At 35.1% G+C, this 22,535-nt stretch overlaps 1 protein-coding gene across 10 annotated transcripts in view; it reads right to left on the reverse strand.

Annotated features, from left to right (window-relative positions):
- Positions 1 to 22,535, reverse strand: part of RFX3 (regulatory factor X3) — a 264,256-nt gene that overhangs the window by 87,289 nt on the left and 154,432 nt on the right. For all 10 annotated transcript variants that reach the window (XM_046664491.1, XM_046664488.1, XM_046664492.1 and 7 more), the window contains one exon: positions 9,610 to 9,868. In XM_046664491.1, the coding sequence (XP_046520447.1) occupies positions 9,610 to 9,868 (259 nt within the window). The remainder of the gene's footprint in view (positions 1 to 9,609; positions 9,869 to 22,535) is intronic.

Raw genomic sequence — 22,535 nt, forward strand, 5'->3', positions numbered from 1 at the left:
GGAATGTACGCCAAGCTTACATTTTCAAATGTAAAATTTCAGATCCGCCTTTTGCAGATTTTTCTGAGACCATTTTCACTTTGTATTTATTTGATAATCGCTAAAATAGAGATTTTCTCTAAATGTGGTCCTGGGTGAGCACTATGAGAATCACCTGGGCACTGGTAAGAAATGCAAATTCTTGGGCTCTTCCTCACACTGAATCGAAAGTCCTGGGTGTGGGGTCCAGCTACACGTTTAACCAATGCTCTAGAGAATGCACACTCAAGTTCGAGGAACACTGCACCAAAACATGATCAAAATGTTTTTCTTTGCCAGGGTTAGACTGCAACTACTACTTACGGGAGATTTAGCGAGGACGTAATGGGCATTCCTACAATGGTGCTAACTTCTTAAAGGGTGATTTTGAAGCCTCAGTATTTGAATTTTTGCTTCTTTCACTCTCTTGCTACCCTACCCTACCCAACCTCTAGGCAATTTTGCAATTTATATTAGCAACATAATCAGAACATAAGCACAATTTTGATGAATCTAAAATTCAGCAATTCAAACATATTAACATTTGTGATTTAAAAAGTAATGCGGTGGGAGAGAAGATAAAAATAACCACTTAAAAGGTGTCTGGGGGCTATTTGTGGATTTCCATTTGTGCCTTGGAAGATTAGGTAGCTTTCAGTGCTGGAACTAGCTCCATTACACATATTGCAAACCTTTATATTCATACAAGCACAGTGCCTGGTCAATAGTAATTGCTCAATAAATGTTCGAGACAGTGAGGGATTAAAAAAAATAATCCAGACTCTAAGTACATGAATACAAATACAAAACATTCACTTTCACTACAAAATACTGAATAAGAACGGCTCTAAAAATCCTTACCAAATTTAATGCCAGTTTTCATTCTCTAAACTTTCAACAGTCTAATAAAGGAGGACTTTTCCTGAAATTTAGGGTTAAGGTTTAATTTGAATTGTGACATGTCATAGTCAGCCTTTATATTGGGCATATAAAGAAAGGGTTGTTTCAGCCACAAGCATTTGGGGAACATGACCAAATAGACACTTTATAATCATTAAGAGCTTGCCTGAGACTTTTGAAAATAATAAATCACTTTTTGAATAGATAGTAATATATTCACATGCCTCCCATCTTTTTTCTTCATGTATTCTTCTAGAGATATCTATGTGCTTATATAAGCACAAATGTACGTTTCTATCTAAACACACACACACAACACACACTACTCCTTGCTTTTTCATTTAACAATAGGTTTGGAGATCTTCCCATATCAAAAGTGTATATATAAACACACATACACACACACACACATATATACTGACTCACTCGTTTTAAGGGCTATATAAAATTCCACTGAATGGACAAATGCAGCAAAATTTATTTACTTATATCCCTGCTGAAGGACAATTAGGTTTTTTCCAATCTTTTTCTACTACCAATAACTATACACTGGACATAATTGTTTATGCAGCATTTCACTTATGTAAGAGAATCATCAGTAGGATAAATTCCTAGAAGTATACTCTCTGGGTCAAAGGATAAATGTATTTTCAATTTTGATAAGAATTTCCATGTTGTTCTCCAATCCTGTGTCAATTTAGATTCCAATCAACAATGAATGAAAGTGCCTCTTTCTTTCCACCTTTGCCAAGGCTTACTAACTTTTTCAACTTTGCCTGTGTGAGAGATGAAAAACAGTATCTTTTTGTAGTTTTTCATTTCCTTTTCAGTGGACTGCTTATTCTTATATTTTCCACATTTTTCATCTGTTTTTTTCTTATGGATTTATAAGAGAGGTCTATATATTAAATAAATTAGTCCTTTGAATACAATGTCTCATAACTTTATGCCAGGTTGTTGCTCCACTGTTGCCTTTGTTCCCATGGTTTTTGTCATACGGAATGTTTCCACTTTTATGTAGTGGAGTAGATCAGTATATCCTTTGGAGCTTCTGGATTTTACATCATGCTTTCCCACTCTAAGAGAATAATAACACATTTTCCATGCAAGGGAAATTAATCTTGGTGTAAACAGTAATGTATGGAACCAGTCATTTTCTTTTCTAAATAGTTATCTAGTTGTCTTAAACACCATTTATTGATAATCCATAATTTCTCCACTGACAAGCAACGCCACCTTTATCATATACTATATTCCTATATGTATTTGACCTATTGACGGTCTCTAGTCCATTACTGGTCTATACTGGTCTATTCATGTGACTAGACAATTGTGGGTTTTTTTGTTTTGTTTTTAAATTTTTTATTTTTCCTTTTTCTCACCAAAGCCCCCCAGTACATAGTTGTATGTATTTTAGTTGTGAGTCCTTCTAGTTGTGGCACGTGGGATGCCGCCTCAGCATGGCCCAATGAGCGGTGCTATGTCCGTGCCCAGGATTTGAACCGATGAAACCCTGGGCTGCCGAAGCAGAGCACATGAACTTAACCACTCGGTCATGGGGTCAGCCCCCTAGACAATTGTGTTTTAATTATTATTATTTTATAGCATGTTTGAATTACTGGTAGGGCTGTTTCCATCCCACCCCACCCTCCATTATTTTTCTTTTTATAAAATTTTCTTCATTATTCTTGTATGTATATTTATAAAAACAGCCTTCCTTGTAAAAGAAAAGAAAATCCACTGGTATTTTGATTGGGATCATATTAAAATATTTTAAGTTAACTTAGGGAGATTCAAAATGTTTGATGCTGAAACTTTTCCAATTATTCAAGCTTCTTTTTGTGTCCCTTAGGACCTTTAAAACCTTTTATTCAGCAGCTGAATCTTACACATATATTTTTAGTTTATTGCGTGGTGTATTTTGAATTTATTATAAATAAGATCTTTACTTCCATTACATTTTCTAACTAATGTTTGTATCTAGAAAAGCTGTTGATTTCTTTGTATATTAACATTATACTCAGTCACCTTACTAAATTCTCTTATTATTTGTTACTGTTTTTTCATTTGATTTTCTATAATTTTTATAAGGTATACAATCATATCATCTGCAAATTCTGACCTCTTTACCTCCTTTCTATTTCACTTCCTTTTCTTTCTTCTTTTTCTTTTTTTTTTTTTTTTTTGCTGAGGAGGACTTCCTTTGAGCTAACATCCGTTGCCTATCTTGCTCTTTTTGCTTGAGGAAGACTGTCCCTGAGCTAACATCTGTGCCAATGTTCCTCTATTTTGTATGAGGGATGCTGCCACAGCATGGCTTGATGAGCCGTGTGTGGGTCTGTGCCTGGGATCTGAACCTGCAAACCCCAGGCTGCTGAAGAGGAGCATGAGAACTTAACCGCTACACCACTGGGCCGGCCCCTACAGTGTATTTTAATTTGGCACCAACACCATTCATATTTTATCTGATTACCTGGTCTCCCTGTGTGAAACTTAACTGGTTTTTTCCTTCGAAATCTATAGCAGTTTCAAGTTGATTGAAACTTGATTTATAAATAAAAGAATCAAGCAAAAGTTACACAAGAGGTCACCTGGAATAGCTTATTTGCATATTTATAAGTAGAATGTACAAACATCACTAAACCTTCTGAATCTAGATTTCATATGAAATAGAATCTAGCCATTTCTGGCATGTTACAACACACCTGTGTTCCGAAATGCTGTCTCAGTATGAAATCGTTAAAAAAACAAAGTAACTCATTATTTATATTTTGCTTTAGAAATTCAGGGGAATCCATAGGCTATGTTCAGGAGAGGCTGAAGGCCCATGTCACGCTATTTGTCTTAACATGCTAGTTTATCAAGATTTCTAGGAGTGGAATGTCTCACAGCCTTAACCATAAAATGAGTGCCTCTAGACCTTATCAGCTTCAAGGCTGGAGCAGTGTAGAACTGACTGACAGCTGAACAGAATACAGATGAAGCCATGGAGACTATGAGTCACTCAAAGTCCCATTTTATTAAGTGCTTTGAGAATGAGGTCCCAGAACCTTCAGTCAATTTAGGATTTAGTGCAGAAAGCTAAAGATTCGTGGTACTCTCTCTGAGGAGATTCATCGGAGGGATTAAGTTGGCCTAGGAAAACAGAAAATGCTAAGATTATAATGAACAAATACACTTCTGCCAAAGTAAGTGGAGAAGTAGTTTTGTTTGGATTTTTTATTGTCATTTAGGCTAACTGAAGACTAAGAAAATTACTTAAAATAGAAATTATTTCTTCTGTAACATATAAAATGTAACTGTGATCTATGTATAACTTATGCACACTTCTAACTTAAAAACTTTTCTTCCAAGCATATCTTTATATATGATATGTGAAATTAAACAGAAGTTTTCATTTCATGTGATTATGTTGCTTTTCTGTCTCTATATAGCCATAACCAGTAATCCAACATTATTTTAACTGTTTCTTTGCCCTTTGGGAAGATAGATAGGCAGTTCAGCACCCTCTAATATAATCATTTCCCATAAATATAAGCAAGCCCTTCAAGTACTGATATGTAAAAACTCTCTAAGACATACTGTTAGGTGAAAAAAAAAGCAAGATGCAGTATTTTTGTCACCATTTGTATAAAAAATATGGTAATGAGGGAGAGAGACACTTTCTGCTTGTATATTTATAGAATATCTCTAGAATGATACTCAAAGAACTTGACAACATTGGTTACCTTGAAGGGAAAGACCTGAGGAACAGGGGGAAGAAAGAGACTGCATTGTGCACTTTCTTATATTTTTTGAATTATGCAACTTAAGAATGTATAAGTAATTCATATAAATAAATTAATAAAAATTTTTAAACAAAACAAATGGGCATTGGTACCGCTCCAGCAAAGGAATAAGAAGGCAAAATCATTTTATGGGGTGCTAAACATATTCATGTCCTTAAAAAAAGCATTCCCTTACACCAAATCCATAAATATGTAAACCCAAGGATAAAGAAATAAAAGCATCTACAATTCATAAATGAATTCTTAGCTTTCTATAGATTATATAAGCTAGGCTAAACTTTTAGTTATATAGCAGCAGATGGACATACAAAATTTCCTCCAAACAACTGAAAGAAATTACAGTATTTTACGTTATTCTAAAGAGGTAGAGATATGAACAAAATTAATCTAAACACATTTTCCTTGTGCCCTTTGGTGGGATCTAATTTTAGCAAGAGGCATTTAACATATATAATTACTAAATGTATACATAGAAAGGTGTAAAAATTAGCTTTCATATCACAGTCTCAAGAATGATTAATGCAATCTTATTTAGTTATCAGTAAGAAAAAATTTTCCATAAATAACCACCTAATTATAAGAATATAAATGTTATTTTATGGAGGAGTAAATAAAACTTCTTAAAGCAAATCGCTAATTATTGTATAGTCTGGTATAAGATAAACTATGTTGTGATGAGCACAAAAATATCACCAACTACTAGCACAAATTTTTGATCCTCAAATGCAAATTGTGTTCAGGTTCCAAAATTCTAAAATTCTATAAACAACACAGTTATACAGAAAAATAATGAATAAAAATAAATTAAGAGTTTCAAATGAATAATGACACACAAGGAAACATTATGGAGATGTAGTTAGAAGGAAGATCAAAGTATAATGAGTTCAGAGTTTGACTGTAGCAAATTCTTTTACCTTACTGTCCTTGTGCTACTGAAATATTAATAAACAGATCCCTAGCATTAAGTTAATGAAATGTAAAACATTTATTCAAGTAGTAACTTAGTTGAACTCATATCCAGTGACGTTCCTCTAAAAATGTTACATAATCTTCCGAAAATTCTTATTTAATATTATCAGCAAGAAATGCCTTTTAAATGTGTGTATATATATATATATATATAAGTAAAAACATATACATATGTAATTTGTATCCACAGGGACTCCATTGACTAAATTAAAGAACACGGTAAGGAAAAAAAGAAATAGCATTTTGACCAAATGTGATTATTGGTAGTTTGCACCATAATATAATCATCAAATATCATTTAACTTGTTACCATTAATCTTTTGAAAAATTCTGACCTCTCTGTGTATCTTGGAGACTGAAAATTTTTACAATGCATAAGCAAAAATGAAATAAAACAGCATTATCATTTAAAATTATAAAACTAAAGTAGATCATATGCTCAAATAAAAATTCCCCATTAATGATTCAGAGATCCTTCTAGTATAAGAAAGATAGTTGTATATTGAATATTAGACTAGGTAAGAAATTTTTCCAAGTGCTAATCATTTATTTTTCTTAGTAGTGGCTTCAATTTCAAATCATTCTCTTTTTCACTGGCCTATCTTGAGAAACTGATTTGCACAGTGGAGTAAACTTTTCTTTGTGGCAGGAAATTATTCCTGATAAATTTAAAGGAAAGTATTTCTGTGCAGACACAGGTCAAATGTAAGAGAGTCAAGGCAATTATTCTGCGAACTGGTGCAGAAAATCTTGCTACCCAGGAACTGAGTAAAGGTATTAGGTTTGTGTTATTCCCACAGACTCACATTTAACTAGTTTCACATCAACTGAATTAAGTGACTATACATTCCGCTTACGATAGGCTCTAAAGGAATGGCCCGATTGACTATCTGCCAGTCAGAAATTTTGGCCACAGTATTGGCTACTCCTACACAGTGAGTTGCATCAGGCATGCTGTAGGTGATAGGACAGCCAGAAAAACTGAACTTACATGGCACAGTCTGGCTCAATGTTTGGAAGGAAATGGTTTGAGTCTTGACCAACAAGTTGCTAAAGATTGTGTGCATGTACATTCTTTGCATGGTTCTACAAACATGAAAATATTCAAATTCCCTTTAAAGACATGGCACCTACCAAAAAATCTTGAGTTCTAGGAGTCCAAACAATCAAAGAGTTACCAATTTTCTAACATTTGGCAAGAGGAGGATGGTAGGAAATCTTTAATAGGTTTCATGGCACTTAAACTTTGTTAACTTTACTGGAGTAACACATGTGAAACCGTAAACTGAGAATCACCACCTCACTGTGAATGAAGCAGATGAAGCTCTTCAGCATGACTGAGAGGGGGATCAAAACCAAATATTAACTTTGGTAATAGATGCAGGATAAAACAATAAACACTAACAGGTGTACATTAGATAACATACATCTATCATATGCCATTATCACATGTGCTTTGATGAGGGCACCTTGCCATTTTTCCATGCAAGAGCTATTTTTTTAACTCTTATACTCCTTTTGCTAAAAAGGAAATTCTCTTGTAAAAAAGAAAACAAAAAACCATCCTTAACAACAGAATCTTAAATATTAATGCTTTTTTAAGTGTAAATTAATATGTACAATTGATACTATGAATTGGTGGTTGGTTTTTCAAATAGTTTTCCACTATTCTCAGTTGCTATAATTCAGTTATTTTAAGTTAGTTTAATTTACCAATTAATATAATAAAAATCACACATCAAATTTGTGTAATGGACAACTTAAGGAGTACTGCCACTTTTCATACTCTATATAGAAAACCAAAGTGTATCCCTTACCAAAGGAAAAGAAATCAAACTATAAAATTTACGCTATTAATGTTTGAATCTGTATTTACATGACCTGGAAAATCAATTTCGTTAACTCAGTGACAGAACTAGTAAATTCAGTAAATCCATATTCAGTTGATTAGGATGTTTAACAGGTAGCCAGGAATCAGTGTGAAGGCAAGGAGAAATACCAGGAGAAGGTGAAATAAGAGAGGGCTGGGGAAGGTAGGGACAGTATGCCAGCATGAGAGAGGGCGGATAGAATGAAAGTGGGAAAGGACTCTTACTCCCTGTTTGTCACTTTTCCTAAGGCCTTGGAAAGCGGCAAGTACTTCCCTTTCCGCTGAAAATGACTTTCTGGGTGGCCCTTCTCAAGAGCACCTAAAGCAATGGCACCTGGTCTCTTTTCCTTTTACAGTAAAGGTAGAATTATTTTTTACATCTAGAACATTTTACAATTCCTTTGTAAATATTATGATTTTAAAGCTGGGAGGAAATTAGGAAACCATTTAATCTAACTAACCCATTATTTTATTAATAGGAGAACTGAGGTCCAGAGAGGTTATGATTTAGTTTCTAATCTACATAAATATACTGGTGTGTGTAGACACTTTAGAATGCTTTATTAGTGTTATTAAAAGCAAGAGACAGATATGCATAAAAAATTCTTCAAAAACACAAAGGAAAAAATTACAAAAAAGAAACTCTCCACTCAGAACTGCTAGTGATCTGAAGTTAGTAAGAAGTAGTGAACTAAAAATAAAGGGCTTAAACAATGGATTAGGGAAGAGGCATTAAATGACGAAAGTATGAACACGTAATCATTACAAAGAGAAAAAGCAGATACAAAATACTTAACAAGCACATACTATGTCTTTAAGAAAATCCATAAAATGAGAAATGTAAAGCCTTTCATATTATTATTTTCTACCAAATTTGTTTCTACCTCTACTTCATTATAAGAACAAACTATGTGATAAGATGATGAAAAAGGGGCACATGCACTTAATTCAAATCCCCAGCCTCCCTTCACATGAAACATCTAGATAACCAATCCCATTGCTACTTTAGCTAGGTAGTTCCAAATGATTATTCTTCTTTATATGCTTAGTTGAGGTGAAAATGGAAGGCTTGGGTTATGGAGTTTGATAATACCAAATTCTACACAGCTGTCTATGACTATTTCCATGACATTATTTAAATTCATTAAAATATCTTGTGTCAAAATAAATGTATTTATTAAATTTTAAAATCTTGAAAACTCAAATATGAAGATGTGTTCCTAAGATATTATTTGATCATAGTCATGATCAGAGGCAATACAAATATTTTTCATTGGAATTACCTAGATTAGTGCTTCCCAAGTGTCCCTCTGGTAGAATGCAAAATGATTGTACATATGGCACGTGGGTAAATTTTTTTTAATTTAATAATTAAATTTTTAAATTAAATTTTTAAAAATTTAAATAAAAATTAAAAATTTTAATTTTACTATTTAAGTATGGATTTTAATACACATTAGAAAATATTTTTTATTTTTGTATTTTAAGAGTGAATCAACTAAAAAAATATGTTAAGTAAATAACAGTATAGACAGGTCCATGTGAATATGGCCGAACTTGAATGTCTAAGGTCTGGGAAATGCTGCCCAACATAAAGTAACTTCCCCGATGATGAGCTAACATAAATATTATTGGCAAAAGATATGAAAATTCCAAAAAAAGTTATATTTTATTCTCTATATTACTTCTTGGTTTTATCTCTTAAAAAGCCAGTGTAAATCAGCATAATATAAAAGTAAGTTCTTTCAGTAGAAATTTGAAGTATTTTACTCAATATCATGGAAGAAAGCCAATTAAAATCACCATTAACGAGTATGAATCACCTTTCTTACGTCACATTATTAATAAAAACTTCTTCCTAATTCATGTAACTGTGGGGCACATATCAGTAACATTCTGCATAATATGACAGGTACTACATTCTGGATAATACCACAGCACTAACACTGCTCAACACATACTAGCCCCAGCCCAGTCTGTGTTGTTTTTTCCCTCTATAGAGGAAAATGTACAATAGAGGCTACTAAGAAGCTACATTAAACAAATAAAAGCTCAAATACTTACTGTCGCTGGGGAGGCCCGAGTGGTATGTGTCACTGAATGACCAGAATTCTCCATTGAATTGCCGATCAGATAGGTTCCGCCAGAGCTGCTGATGAGTTGTCCTCCCGTGACGCCCATCTGAATCCCACCAGTGCCCACCATACTGTGGGACGAGACCACGGTAGTCACTTGTGCAGAACTCCCTTGAGTATCAAAGTAATTTCCTCCAGTGTTTTGGCTGTACATCTGCGTTTCTGTGTAAGGATAGGTTGTTGTTCGGCTTTAAGAGAAGAAAAAAGGAAGAAATTACTACCTTATTTATATCATCTTAATTTTTTCCAGCATGAATATATGTTTAAAATATATCAGTTAGCTTAACCTTTGGAACATGGTGAATTTTGTATTTTGTACAAAACTTCTTTCCCAGAAATAGTTGGGTTTACTTTCCAAATTAAAGGCATAGTCCTTTCCTAAGTATGTCAACACTTCTCTGTGCTTTGGAGAGTTTGCCCTCTACTGGCACCTACCTCCAGTACATAATCTCAGGTCTCTTCCCTCTAAGAAATCTTGCTGAGAGACTTCTTCAATTCCTTATAAAACTTCCTGCAAATCCCAGTTTTAGAAAAGCTGGGATCAGGAAAGACTGGGGGCTGACAAGTCAATTCCCCATGGTACTTCGAATTCCCAGGTGCCCTGCAATAAACCTCCAGGACTAAGGTAGCTTGCATGGATCTCTTTCTTGCTACTATAAGGATCTTGGGCAAACAGTTCACTCACTTTGGATCCTGAATCCCTGTCTATGTATCTTTCTCTTCCTCCACACACAAGCTTCTTCTTGATGAGATGACTATGTCACCTCTTCACGTCCTCAATTTCCACTTCCCAACAACTGCAGTCAAGCTTCTGCCCTTAGCCTTTCACTGAAATTGCTTTTAATAAGGTCACTTGTGACCGAATCTAAATACCAAGCTAAAAGGCTGGGGTCAGTCCTCATCTTGTTTGACCCATCTGCAGTATAACATTGCTGATCGCTCTATGTTGCCCCTTCCCTCCTTTTTCTCTTCTGGTTAAGCTTATTTGATTTATTTTTCATTTGCCATTGACTATAACTTACATCTTAATATGACTTTTGCTTTTAATTTTTATTTTGAAATAATTATAAACTCACAAGAAGTGGCAAAAATAGTACAGAGAGGTATAAAATACTTCTTTTTTAAAAATTCAAATATCGAATTAAAATTCCCAGTTCTTTTGTCATTCTCTTCAACTCCACATTCCCAGAGCTAGCCACTACTAACAATTTGGTGTAAAAGTTTTCAGATATTTTCTATGTATATATAAGTTTTGTCTTAACCTCTCTTGTTCCCTAGTTTCTATGGCATTTCTTTTCCACTTTTTACTTTTTTTCACTACTCCCTTTCAAGAACCTTTTGGAGGCTCCATTTTTCTGGCACTTTGAATACTGGTATTTTGTGAGGTGTCCATTTTTAGCTCTCATTTTTATTCAGACCACATACATTTACCATACATAACCATATACACACTCATAGTCAACAACCTTACATAAGTTGATATCTCCACTCTCTTTACTTTCTGGTTATACATTAAGAATCTTAAATCTGGGTTTCTAACAGCCACTTGGTTATCACTACTAGAAAATGCCATGATATATGGGAAGTCCCATATGTAAAATTTAACATATGACTAAAAAGAAATTCCTCATCTCTCTTGCTCTTTTTCTCATATTCCCCCTCTCAGCAGAGGGCAGCACCATCATCCTCAGCTTTGGAAATTATTGCTGACTCTCTCCTCACCTAAGTCCTACTAATTTTACCTTCTAAATAATTCTACAATTCTCCTTTCCATTCTTGCACTCACTGCATTAACTCACAATATTCTCCATTATAATTGCCTTCTAACTGGTTTTCATTCCTCTAATTGGGCTCTCTTGCAATATATCTTCAATTCTGCTACCAGGGAAATTTTTCTAAAATGCAAATATGAAAATAAAACCTCTATTAAAAACCTTTCCATGATTCTCTCTTGCTTTCAGAAGGAATTCAAAACCCTTGATCTGCCTTACAAGAATGAGCAGGGCTGGTGCCTACATAATCTCCGGATTTGGTACTAGCCATTTCCTCAAATGTTTTCTTCACTCACACCACACTGACCATTTTGCTGGTCCCTCTAGAGGGCCATTTTCTCTTGCCTTCCTGCTTCGTTATGCAGGGTTTCCTCTGCCTGGAAGCCTTTACATTTTTCTTCACTCCTTTCCTTTGTCCTCATCGTCTATAAACTCTCAGCTCAAGCATCACCTTAATTCAGAATTATTTTTCTGCAGCCCTTCCCCTCCATGGCCATTCCCCACAGAACTATCAGATTTTGTTCTCTGTACTCTCTTAACACCCTGTGCACACCTGAAGTATAGCTCTCGATAAATTTATTGCTGATTTCCGCATGTCTTTGTACTCCCATAAAATTATGTTTTATTCTTATCTGTACCCTCAACACTTACAGTTGCTAGTACACACTGGGCACACTAGTCAACAAATAAAAATATAATTCTATTTAAAATATATTTGACATAATAGCCAGCTACATAAATTTCAAAAACAAATTTTTTTTGTTTTGTTAAAATATGAGAGACTTTACTAACCTATTCATAGATTTTTCTGTATCATTTAAAAGAGGTCATTTTTACTCATTACAAATTACACTTGTAATATAACTTCTAATGTAAATTTTAGTAAAATAATAATAGTGCATGGTATTCCACACTGGGTAAGTTACTGCTTTCCAGAAAGAGCCACCACAGATTTAGGTATAAATTTTAGTGTGGAGTGATGACAGAAACAACTCCACAGAGAACATGTTTTTATAGAGAGAAAAATGCTGTTTAAAATACATACACAGCTCTTCTCATCATTGCTGAATTTCCCAATTGGAAATCTTATTTATATATTTCTTTCATTACACATTTATTTAATAAAATAAAAGTTATGTTGATTTCAAATTTAAGTAAAAAGAGAAATGAAATCATATTAATTTACATCTACCGAATATAATAGTGACTCTATTTAACTGTAGTTAAAATAACACAATCTGATACTGATATTTCAGTATAGCCAAGTAAGGCATAAGAATAGATGTAAAACAATAAATACTTTGACAGACGCACGACATGGTGCTGGCATTCATTTCACAGTCCTAGCAAAATGCTTAAGCACGCTTCCTGGTAGTAAGTTGATTTTACAAATAAAACAATATTAACTAATTATAGCTAACATTTACTGACAATTTACTGTGCAACAGGCACTATTCTATGTGTTTTTCAGGTATTAACTCATTTAATCTTCATTACAACTCTATGAGATAGGTACTGGTATAAATCCTATTTCACAGACAAGGTGAATAACTGAAATTTGGATAGTTTAAGCAGCTTTGTCCAAAGCACACAGCTGGTAAAAACTGGATTTGAAGTCTGCACTTAGCCCATACTCTCAACCATTTTGTCACATAAAAAGAACCTAACTTTATATGTACAGCAATGGTATTTGTGAACAACTACTGAGGAATAGCACTAACAGGTGGTACAGGGGCCATATGAACTTTCTCCTGCTATTTGGGATTGCTTTAGCTCAGTGTTTACTGGCACCACAGTACTCTCCTCTCTTACTCAGAATGGGATCTGCAGACGTACTCACAATGGTAGAGAAAGAGAGATGGAAAAAGTGGGACTATTTTGGAGGATACTTAACACCACACATTTGGATTTTAGAAGTTCTCTGACCAGGGAAGTTACTACTCTATCATAAGAGAAACATTCTAAGGGATTTACATCACTCTATCTTTTGGGCATGCCTCCTTTATATAATTAGTTCTCAGTAAACAATACTAATGCAAACAAATACATCATAGATGTACAAAATCTGTTATCTATAGCCCTCAAGTCAGTAGGAAAATATGGCAGCAAAAAGGAACCTACTTTGAATTCCATACTTCCCTCTGGCTGGAAATGATTCATGAGCTAGAACATGAGCAAAGACCAGGAGGAGGGTGAAAGTCACTAAAGAGTATGCCTAATCCATAAACTATCCTTACTACTCAATCATGACCCATGGGACTGAGGAGAAGGCTTGTCTACTGCAAAAACACACACTGGGGTAAATACCGGGAATTTCTAGGAGGAAAAAGACAATTTTATTAGGAAATGAAGAATTGTGAATTGTTTCTGAATTTGTCTCTGACAAATGTACACTTGCAATGGGAAATAGAGGAGACTTAAACATCAGATTGGGTAACAGAGGCAGACCATAATATCCTTAGTCATTGTTCTTTAAAGGTAAGAAGATAACTGGAGTCCTGTCCAGAGCCAGGCCAGAGTCATGCACAGATAAGTCCTAAAGGTCTTTTCCATGTCTAAATGCTCTAAGCTCCTGAATAAATACTGAAGAATTTACATTAAAAAAGAAGTACCAACAGCAAAAACAGTTGTTTCTTAGCTACTAGAAATAATGACACTTTAATTCTGATACCTCAGATCAGCTTGGCTTTCATATTGTATAATGAATACAATATGAGTTATTGCTTGCACACTATTTTCCTCAGAAGTTTCCAAAACCTATGGTTGAGAAAATTAGTCAATATTTGGCATATCAGATTGAAAGCAGCTAACTATTGCTGGACTGCACATTCCTGAAATGGCTAAATTCCCAAGCAACTCCATGCACATTTGAAAGATGCTGCTATTTTCCTTTTGTTTGTTCTTTATTGATGGCCACAGACTGTTATGAAAATAATGTGCTATCATTTCTATACAGAAGAGGAATCTTTCCATTGTTCTGCATATGTATCCTGTAATAAATGTAAACACATAGATATGTGCATACTTGCTGACAGAAGCTTCTTCATAGCTGCCTCTATGATAAGGTTCTATGTAAATCTCAGGACTCTGATGCATTGACTTCAGTAAATTAGTGCTGTTTGCACCCCACCATGCCTCAACATACACCCTGGCTAAGCATGACCCTAAATATTCCCTGCTTGCTTATTCACTAGGATGATTATGTCAATTTACCTTAGCTATAACCAATTTTCTATTTTCTTTAGCTTCAGGTGTCTTATCCACAAGTCCAGATATATAATACCTCTAAATTATGTGTTCTGCATTTTACCCGGGTTTTGAATATCCTCCCATCAATAAGCTAGTCATCTATGAAACCAAGCAATGGTATGAAAATGGTCAATTAAGGAAATACCTTGCAAATTTTACGCTATAAAATTTATTATGAAGATAGAATATAGTAATGTTGATCATTAAAATATCTTACATTGGTATAATGTTTTATTGTTTTCAGTCTACTCTGTACACATTCTTTTAACAAATATTTACTGAGCATCTGTTGTGGCACCTAGAACAAAAAGAATAAAACAGACATGACCTCTACTATCATAAAGGCTCCACAAAGAGTAGGAGGTCTAAATAAGACACAAAATAAGATAATTAGAAATTTTCTTAAGTCTATCAAAGAAAAATTGCATACTAAAGTATAATAAATGGAAGGGGGCATATTAGATAGGGTAGTCAAGGAATGTTACCCCTGAAGAAGAAATACTTAGATTTAAACTAAAAGATGAAAGCGAGTCAGCCCCATGGGAAACAGGAAGAAAAATATTTCAGGAAGAGAGTACAGCATGTGCAAAAACCACAACACAGGAAAGATCCTGGTATTTAGGAAGAAATTAGGAGTCTAGAATGGCTGAATATGATGAATGACCAGGATATTAGAAACAAATGGGTTAAAAACGTAGGTAAAAACCTTAAACATGCAAATAGTGTAAATAATTGTTTTAAAACTGTGGGTCACGATCCACAATTTTAATGGGCCACAAACACCATTAAAATAAAAGAAACTAGGCGCGAGCCCTGTGGCTGAATGTTTAGAATTCTGTGTGCTCCACTTTGGCAGCCTGGGTGCATGGGTTCGGAATCCAAGCACAGACCTACTCCACTCCTCAGCAAAGCTATGGAGGCATCCCACATGCAAAATAGAGGAAGATTGGCACAGATGTTAACTCAGGGTGAATCTTCCTCACCAAAAAAAAAAAGGAAACTAGACTAGATTAGACAATATCAGAGCATATTACACCTCGTAAGGATAAGAATTACTGTGAGAAATTTTTGTCTCTATCATATACATATATGGTGTGTGTGTGTGTGTGTGCATACTCATATGTGCATGTGTGTATTTATGGGAGTATAAAATGAATATCTAACTTTTCACTGTGGATAGAAGTTTAAAAAGTTTGAAAGCCATTGTTATGGTCTATGGTAAGAGTCTGGATTTTGTTTTAAGCTTGGATAGGAGTAAAAAGGCACGGGTAGGGGAGGTAGCGGAATGTTCTAGCCAGAGAAACAAGCTGAACAGAGGCATGAGGCCAGAGGAGTGATGGGAAACCATGAGAAAATGGCATGGCAAACAGGGTGCAACACTGCAGGTGGGTCCTGTGAGATGTTTCTGGAACACGTTCGTTAGATATAATGACAGGAGGTGATCCTGTTAGAAGGTGTTTCTGGGTAGTGATAGCAGTATGTGTCTGATTGGACTAGACTGAGGAAATAAGAAATGAAAGGCAGCCAGAATGAACAACTTTTTAAACGTTTTCAAAAAGTCTGAGAGCACAAGAGGGAATTAGGAGAATTTGGGAACTGGGGGATCTGTTTTTAGAGGTAGGAGATACCTCATCTCACTTACTCCTCATAAAGTGACATCACACAGGTTAGCAATCGTTACTCCTTTTTTACAGCCGTGACCAGAATCCAGTGGCAGCACTGGTGGACAGCATCTGGGAAGGCTGCAGTGGCGTGGTGTCCCTACTGGACTACTTCTGTGGTCTGATTGTGTCTATGGTCTGACTGCTGCCTAATGTTGCTTATACCTGACTGTTTTTCAGCCTGATTCTCCAGACTTACTGGAAATTCTGAGACACAAATATCTTTCAATAAATTCTTTGTTTTGCTTAAATAAGCCAGAGTTGGTTTCTGTTGCTTGAAACCCTGTCTTAAACAGTTTCCCATTATGAAGTTTTTATGTGAGTCATCAAAACCCTGCATAGAAGTAGCCACATAATTCGGATCTTCAATAAATTGCATTCATGTGGTGTATAATCTCTGGCTGGCCAGCATGCACTACTTATTTGAGTTTCAAAATAGATCTTCTCTTGAATGCTCCAAGTCAGACTGAAGGCAGAAGATACAGCAGAGAGGTGATGTATCCATTTTGTTAAAGACACCAAAGGGAAAACAGTAATTCAGAAAGGAACTCAAGTAACCTGACCTTTAACCTCTTGCTATTACCTAAGAATAAAAAACGATAGATTAAATACAAAGTAATAAATAGTACTCAGTAATAAGATACTTACCTTGACTTAAATTCAGAAGACATACTTATTTCTGCTAATTTCAACTGTGATAACAATTACTAAAATATAAAAGCATTTATTGAGCTGTTCCCACAACAACTGGGGAAGAAACGCAAGAACAAATATTAAAAGTCAATAATAATTCTTGCAATAACTAATTGAGCTTTCTCACTCATATGTAGTTATTTTCATTACTATATATGTTGACAATGTATAGAGTATTGGAATCATAACTTTAAATTTATATCATCCTATATCTATCATTACTATAAAGATATCTGGACATTTACACTTTGAATTTTTATTCCTATAATAAAGAAATGTAGTTCTCCAGCCAGCCCTGATGGCCTAGTGGTTAAAGTTTGGTGCGTTTCACTTCAGTGGCCCAGGTTCGGTTCCCAGGCACAGAACCACACCACTCATCTGTCAGTGGCCATGCTATGGTGGTGGCTTGTGTGGAAGAGCCAGAAGAACTTACAACTATACACAACTGTGTGCTGGGGCTTTGGGGTAGAAAAAAGAAAAAAAGAGGAGGAAGATTGGCAGCAGATGTTAACTTAGGGTGAGATTCCCCTGTAAAAAAACGAAAGGCTAGATTCTTAAAAAAGAAAGAAAGAAAGAAAGAAAAGAAATGTAGTTTTCGTGCTTTAGTGTGCATCAAAATTACTTGGAGGGCTTGTTAAAACACAGATTGTTGGACACCCCCCTCTCCAAAGTTCCTGATTCAGTAGAACTGGGCTGGGGACCAAAAGAAGGCATTTCTAACAAGTTCTCAGGTGATGTCAATGCTGCTGGTCTGAACACACTTTGAGAACCACTGTACTGGAAGATACTAAAAATGTGAAGCCCAACTTTCACAGGGATGAAGGAAAAAAAGTGCTGTTTCACAACTATTAGTTGTTTTAGTCTATTTGAGTTTTTAAAAAAGTCAAAGTCTACCGTTACAGAGGAGTTCTATTCTCTCCATGAGCACATTATCAAAATTTCCTTTGCTATAATAGTTTTTGAAGCACACCAAAAAGGTGCACATAATAAGTACATATACAGGTCATTTGCCCTGACAACAGAAGTCATGAACTTATGAGCTTAAATAATTTTGGCAGAAATGGATCGTAGATTTTGATCCCGAGTCACTGATCTAATTTACAAAGAAGAAAAACTGAGCTGGATTACATGGTAGTTCTATTTTTATTTTTTTGAGGAACCTCCATACTGTTTTCCATAATGGCTGTACCAATTTACAATGCACCAAGAGTGCACAAGGGGTCCTTTTCCTCCATATCCTCACCAACAACTTGTTGGTAATAGCCATCCTAACAGGTGTGAGGTGATATCTCATTGTGGTTTTTAATTTGCATTCCCCTGATGATTAGTGATATTGAGCACCTTTTCATGTACCCATGGGCCATTTGTATATCTTCTTCAGAAAAATGTCTATTCAGGTCTTTTGCCCATTTTTTAATCAAATTATCTGCCTTTCTGCAATTGAATTGTGTGAGTTCCTTATATATTTTGGATATTAACTCCTTATCAGATATATGGTACACAAATATTTTGTCCTACTCCGTAGGTTGCCTTTTCATTTTGTTGATGGTTTCCTTTGCCATGAAGAAGCTTTTTAGTTTGATATAGTCCTACTTGTTTATTTTTGCTTTTATTGTGTGTGCTTTTGCTGTCATATCCAAAAACATCATCGCCATGACTGATATCACAAGGAGCTTACCTGCTGTTTTCTTCCAGGAGTTTTATGGTTTCAGGTCTTACATTTAAGTCTTTAATCTATTTCAAGTTAATTTTTTGGTCAGTGGTATAAGATAGGGGTCCAATTTCATTCTTTTGCATGTGGATATCCAGTTTTTCTGACATCAGTTATTGAAGAGACTATCCTTTCCCCATTGTGTATTCTTGGTGCCCTTGTCAAAGATTAGTTGACCATACATGCATGAGTTTATTTCTGGATTCTCTATTCTGTTCCATTGGTCTATGTGTCTGTTTTAGAACTACCATATAATCCAGCAATCCTACTTCTGGGTCTATATCTGAAGGAAATAAAGTCAGTATCTCAAAGGGTTATCTGCACTCCCATGTTCATTGCAGCATTATTCATAATAGCCAAGACGTGGAAACAACCTAAGTGTCCATCAACAGATGCATGGATAAAGAAAATGTGGCATGTATGTATATATATGTGTGTGTGTATGTGTATACACAATGGACTATCATTCAGCCATTTGCAACAAGATGGATGAACCTAAGGGCATTATACTAAGTGAAACAAGTCAGATGGAGAAAGAGAAGTATTATATGATCTCACTTAAATGTGGTATATGAAAAATCAAACTCATAGGAACAGAGAGTAGAATGGTGGTTGCCAGGGGCTGGGGAGCCAGAGAAATGGAGAGATGTTGGTCAAAGGGTACAAACTTTCAGTTGTAAGATGAATAAGTTCTGGAGATTTAATGTACAGTACAGTCACTATAGTTAATAATACTGTATTGTATACTAAAATAACCCAAAAAACAAAAAACAAAACTGAGCACCCATATACACAGGCGTAAGCCCAAAAAAGCTTTGTACTGGAAAAAAAAAAAAAAAACAGTGTTAATAGTATGTTAGCGGCACCTCAGTCCATTCTATTCATTTTTCCCTGTGTATTTAAAACTACCAAGTAGCATGTTCCTGTCTCACCCATCATCGAATGTTTTTCTCTATTGAATTCATTCAACAAACATGATTGAGCAATCTATCATAAATGACAGTTAGGTACTAGAGAGAGAATGGGGAGGAAGCAAACAAGGTACCCGTCCACAGGAAACTTACATTCTAGTGGAGGAAAGACATGTTAGATAAGTTAAAAATAGACAGTTACAAGAATGATAGTAATAAGTGTCGTGCAAGAAATGTGGTCTCTATTAGAGAACAGAAGGGAAATGTACACAAAGCTTAGGCCATGGAAAAATTATTTGGCCAATAATAAGATTGAGGAGGATCCAATAAGATAGGAAGAAACAGAAGAATATAGTCAGAAAAGCCAAAAAGAAGATAGTGATTCAAGGATAGAGTAGCTGGCTGGTTACCTGTTAGAGATTAAGAAAATTTAATCTACAAGAATGTCTATTAGATTTAACAATTGGAGATCACCAATGACTCTCATACGAGCAATTTCATTTTAATGTGGATGGGAAAGCCAGCTTGGAAGAGGCTGAAGAACATATGGTCAATCCTAAGAAGTTTTACTATGAAGAGGAACAGAGAAACTAGGCACGTCTTAGAGATGGATATACTGTCCGGGGGACTTTCCAAAATGGACAAAAGTAGCTACAGCAGGTATGTATGTTGTTGAGGCCAACAGGCTACTAAATCCAGGCAAACCGGTGGGGTGTCCCATACACAAAGTCAGGCACACTACTGACCTGAAAGCAGTCTGGGGCCTTGGAGGATTCTCTTGGGGGCAAGTCTTAAATACTTAAAGAGTCATCAGCCATAAAAAAAAAAAAAAACTCATGTTTAATTATCTATCTACAGTAAGATATACAATAATACAACGTATACACTTACTAAAAAAATTTTTTTGTAACTGGTCGACGCTTTCCCCCTAATGCCCAAAATAACTCAAGATCAAAATATCATCATCTGCAAATCACTGGAAAGGACTGTACATCAAGGGTCAGAAAATATTAACTCTAGACACTAACTAGCCAGGCAAATTATTGTCTCAGTTTACTCTGGGCCTCAGTTTACTCATCTGTAAAATGGAAGGATTGGAATAAATGATCTCCATAACCTTCTAAACCATGACATTCGGAGAAGCCATATTTGAAAGTCTTCCATTTTTGGAGAGATGGGAATTGTTACGTGATTAACGAAATGGGCTCTTCTCTAATTGTAGTGAGATCTCAGTGCTTTTTTCCACAAAAGGGCAGTTCTCTCTCTAAGAGCTTCCTAAGTAATTAGCCATATAATTCCTGAAATCCAAATGACAAGTGGATTCACAAACCAGCTCCTATAACAGTGTGTATAACAGTAGGAGCATAAATGAAGCATCCTTTCCATCTCAGTTACAGAAATTCCATACAACCATTTCTTCTAAGTTGAGAACATCTGAATGATGACAAGAAAGCATAATGTTATCTGCAAATCCTAAAACTCACTATTTCACTAAAACACAAAAAAGGAAGAGAATGGCTTTTAAGGTTGCTTATTAATCATTTTTAAAGTGTTTGAAAAAAAACAATTGGATGGCTTCAGAAAATGCACTAAGTATAAGACTTTCAAGAAATGACTATTTAAAAAATATGAGTCCTGTACAAATGCTCATGGATTTTGAAAAAATCTATTCAATGTCAATATATTAATAATGTACCACTTCCCAAAGTATACTATGTGATGTTATTAGACATTATTCAGATAAAAGAGTTCTGTGATTCAGGTTTTAAAACACTGTGTTTCTTTCCTATAGGACCACTCAGAGTCTTTAAAGGACTAATAATAGAAATTTAAAGTCCTCAAAAGAAGAGTCTTCATGCAGTGTCTCCCTGCTTGTGTAACCACAGAACTCTTTTACAGAACTAACATTTTGTGAAACACAGTTTGATAAATTCTGTATCAGGGTTGATAAGCAATCTATAATCTAAACAGGAAGATTATGAGAAGGCTTTCTACCGGTCAAGTCTTATCACAACAGGTAACCATACAAAGAACACTTGGGCATTCTAAAACATTCATCATCTCTAAACAGTGGATAAGTTTCAAAGAGTGGCTGATATAAGAAAATACTTTAAAATAAAAATTTTTAAAAGACTTCTTAATTTGGCCATGATATAGTATGAAGTCTTTATTTCCACTTTGGCTAACATGATGGAGGAGTGAGTGGGGGAAGTATGAGTTAAAAAAGTAGTGAGGGAAAGAACAAAATCATTTTACTAAAAAACCTGATTTCTTAGCTACCTCAAGAAATTTCAAGTGAATTGGACTCTCTCTACATGGTATGCAATGTTTCCCAGTGGGTTTAATTACAGTATTCTAAATAATTAGAGACGATAAATTGTAAGAATCTGCAGAAATGGATAAGAATATGATCCAGCCTTTGAAAACATCTTTTTGGGAAAACTATAGCAAGGAAATGTACAGATGGTATAGCCTGGGTGACTATAGATGCAATGATGAAATAAACAGGAGCAAAAGTGAATTAAGTTATCTTCTCTCTTGAGTAAAAGGCTATTCTACTCCAACATCCAGCACCGTAAAGCAGTCTGAATTGTTCAATTGAAATATATGCTCACTCACTAACTCACACTGTAAAGCCTGTTATGCTGGCAGTAATTGTTCATATCCACAGCGAGAATCAGGTAAACACTTAGTATCATCAAATTATAATGATTACACTTTTTCATAAGTGACGACACATCTCTGTGAGGGCTATCATCACCTCTTGAGTGAGAATCCATGCATTATGTCTACAAAGCACGGGGATGCTGTGACAGGGGATTCAGGTTGTATGGCCATGTATTAGGTGCTTGAAAGTT

This window comes from Equus quagga, chromosome 6, assembly GCF_021613505.1.
Source record: "Equus quagga isolate Etosha38 chromosome 6, UCLA_HA_Equagga_1.0, whole genome shotgun sequence".
Lineage (NCBI taxonomy): Eukaryota > Metazoa > Chordata > Mammalia > Perissodactyla > Equidae > Equus > Equus quagga.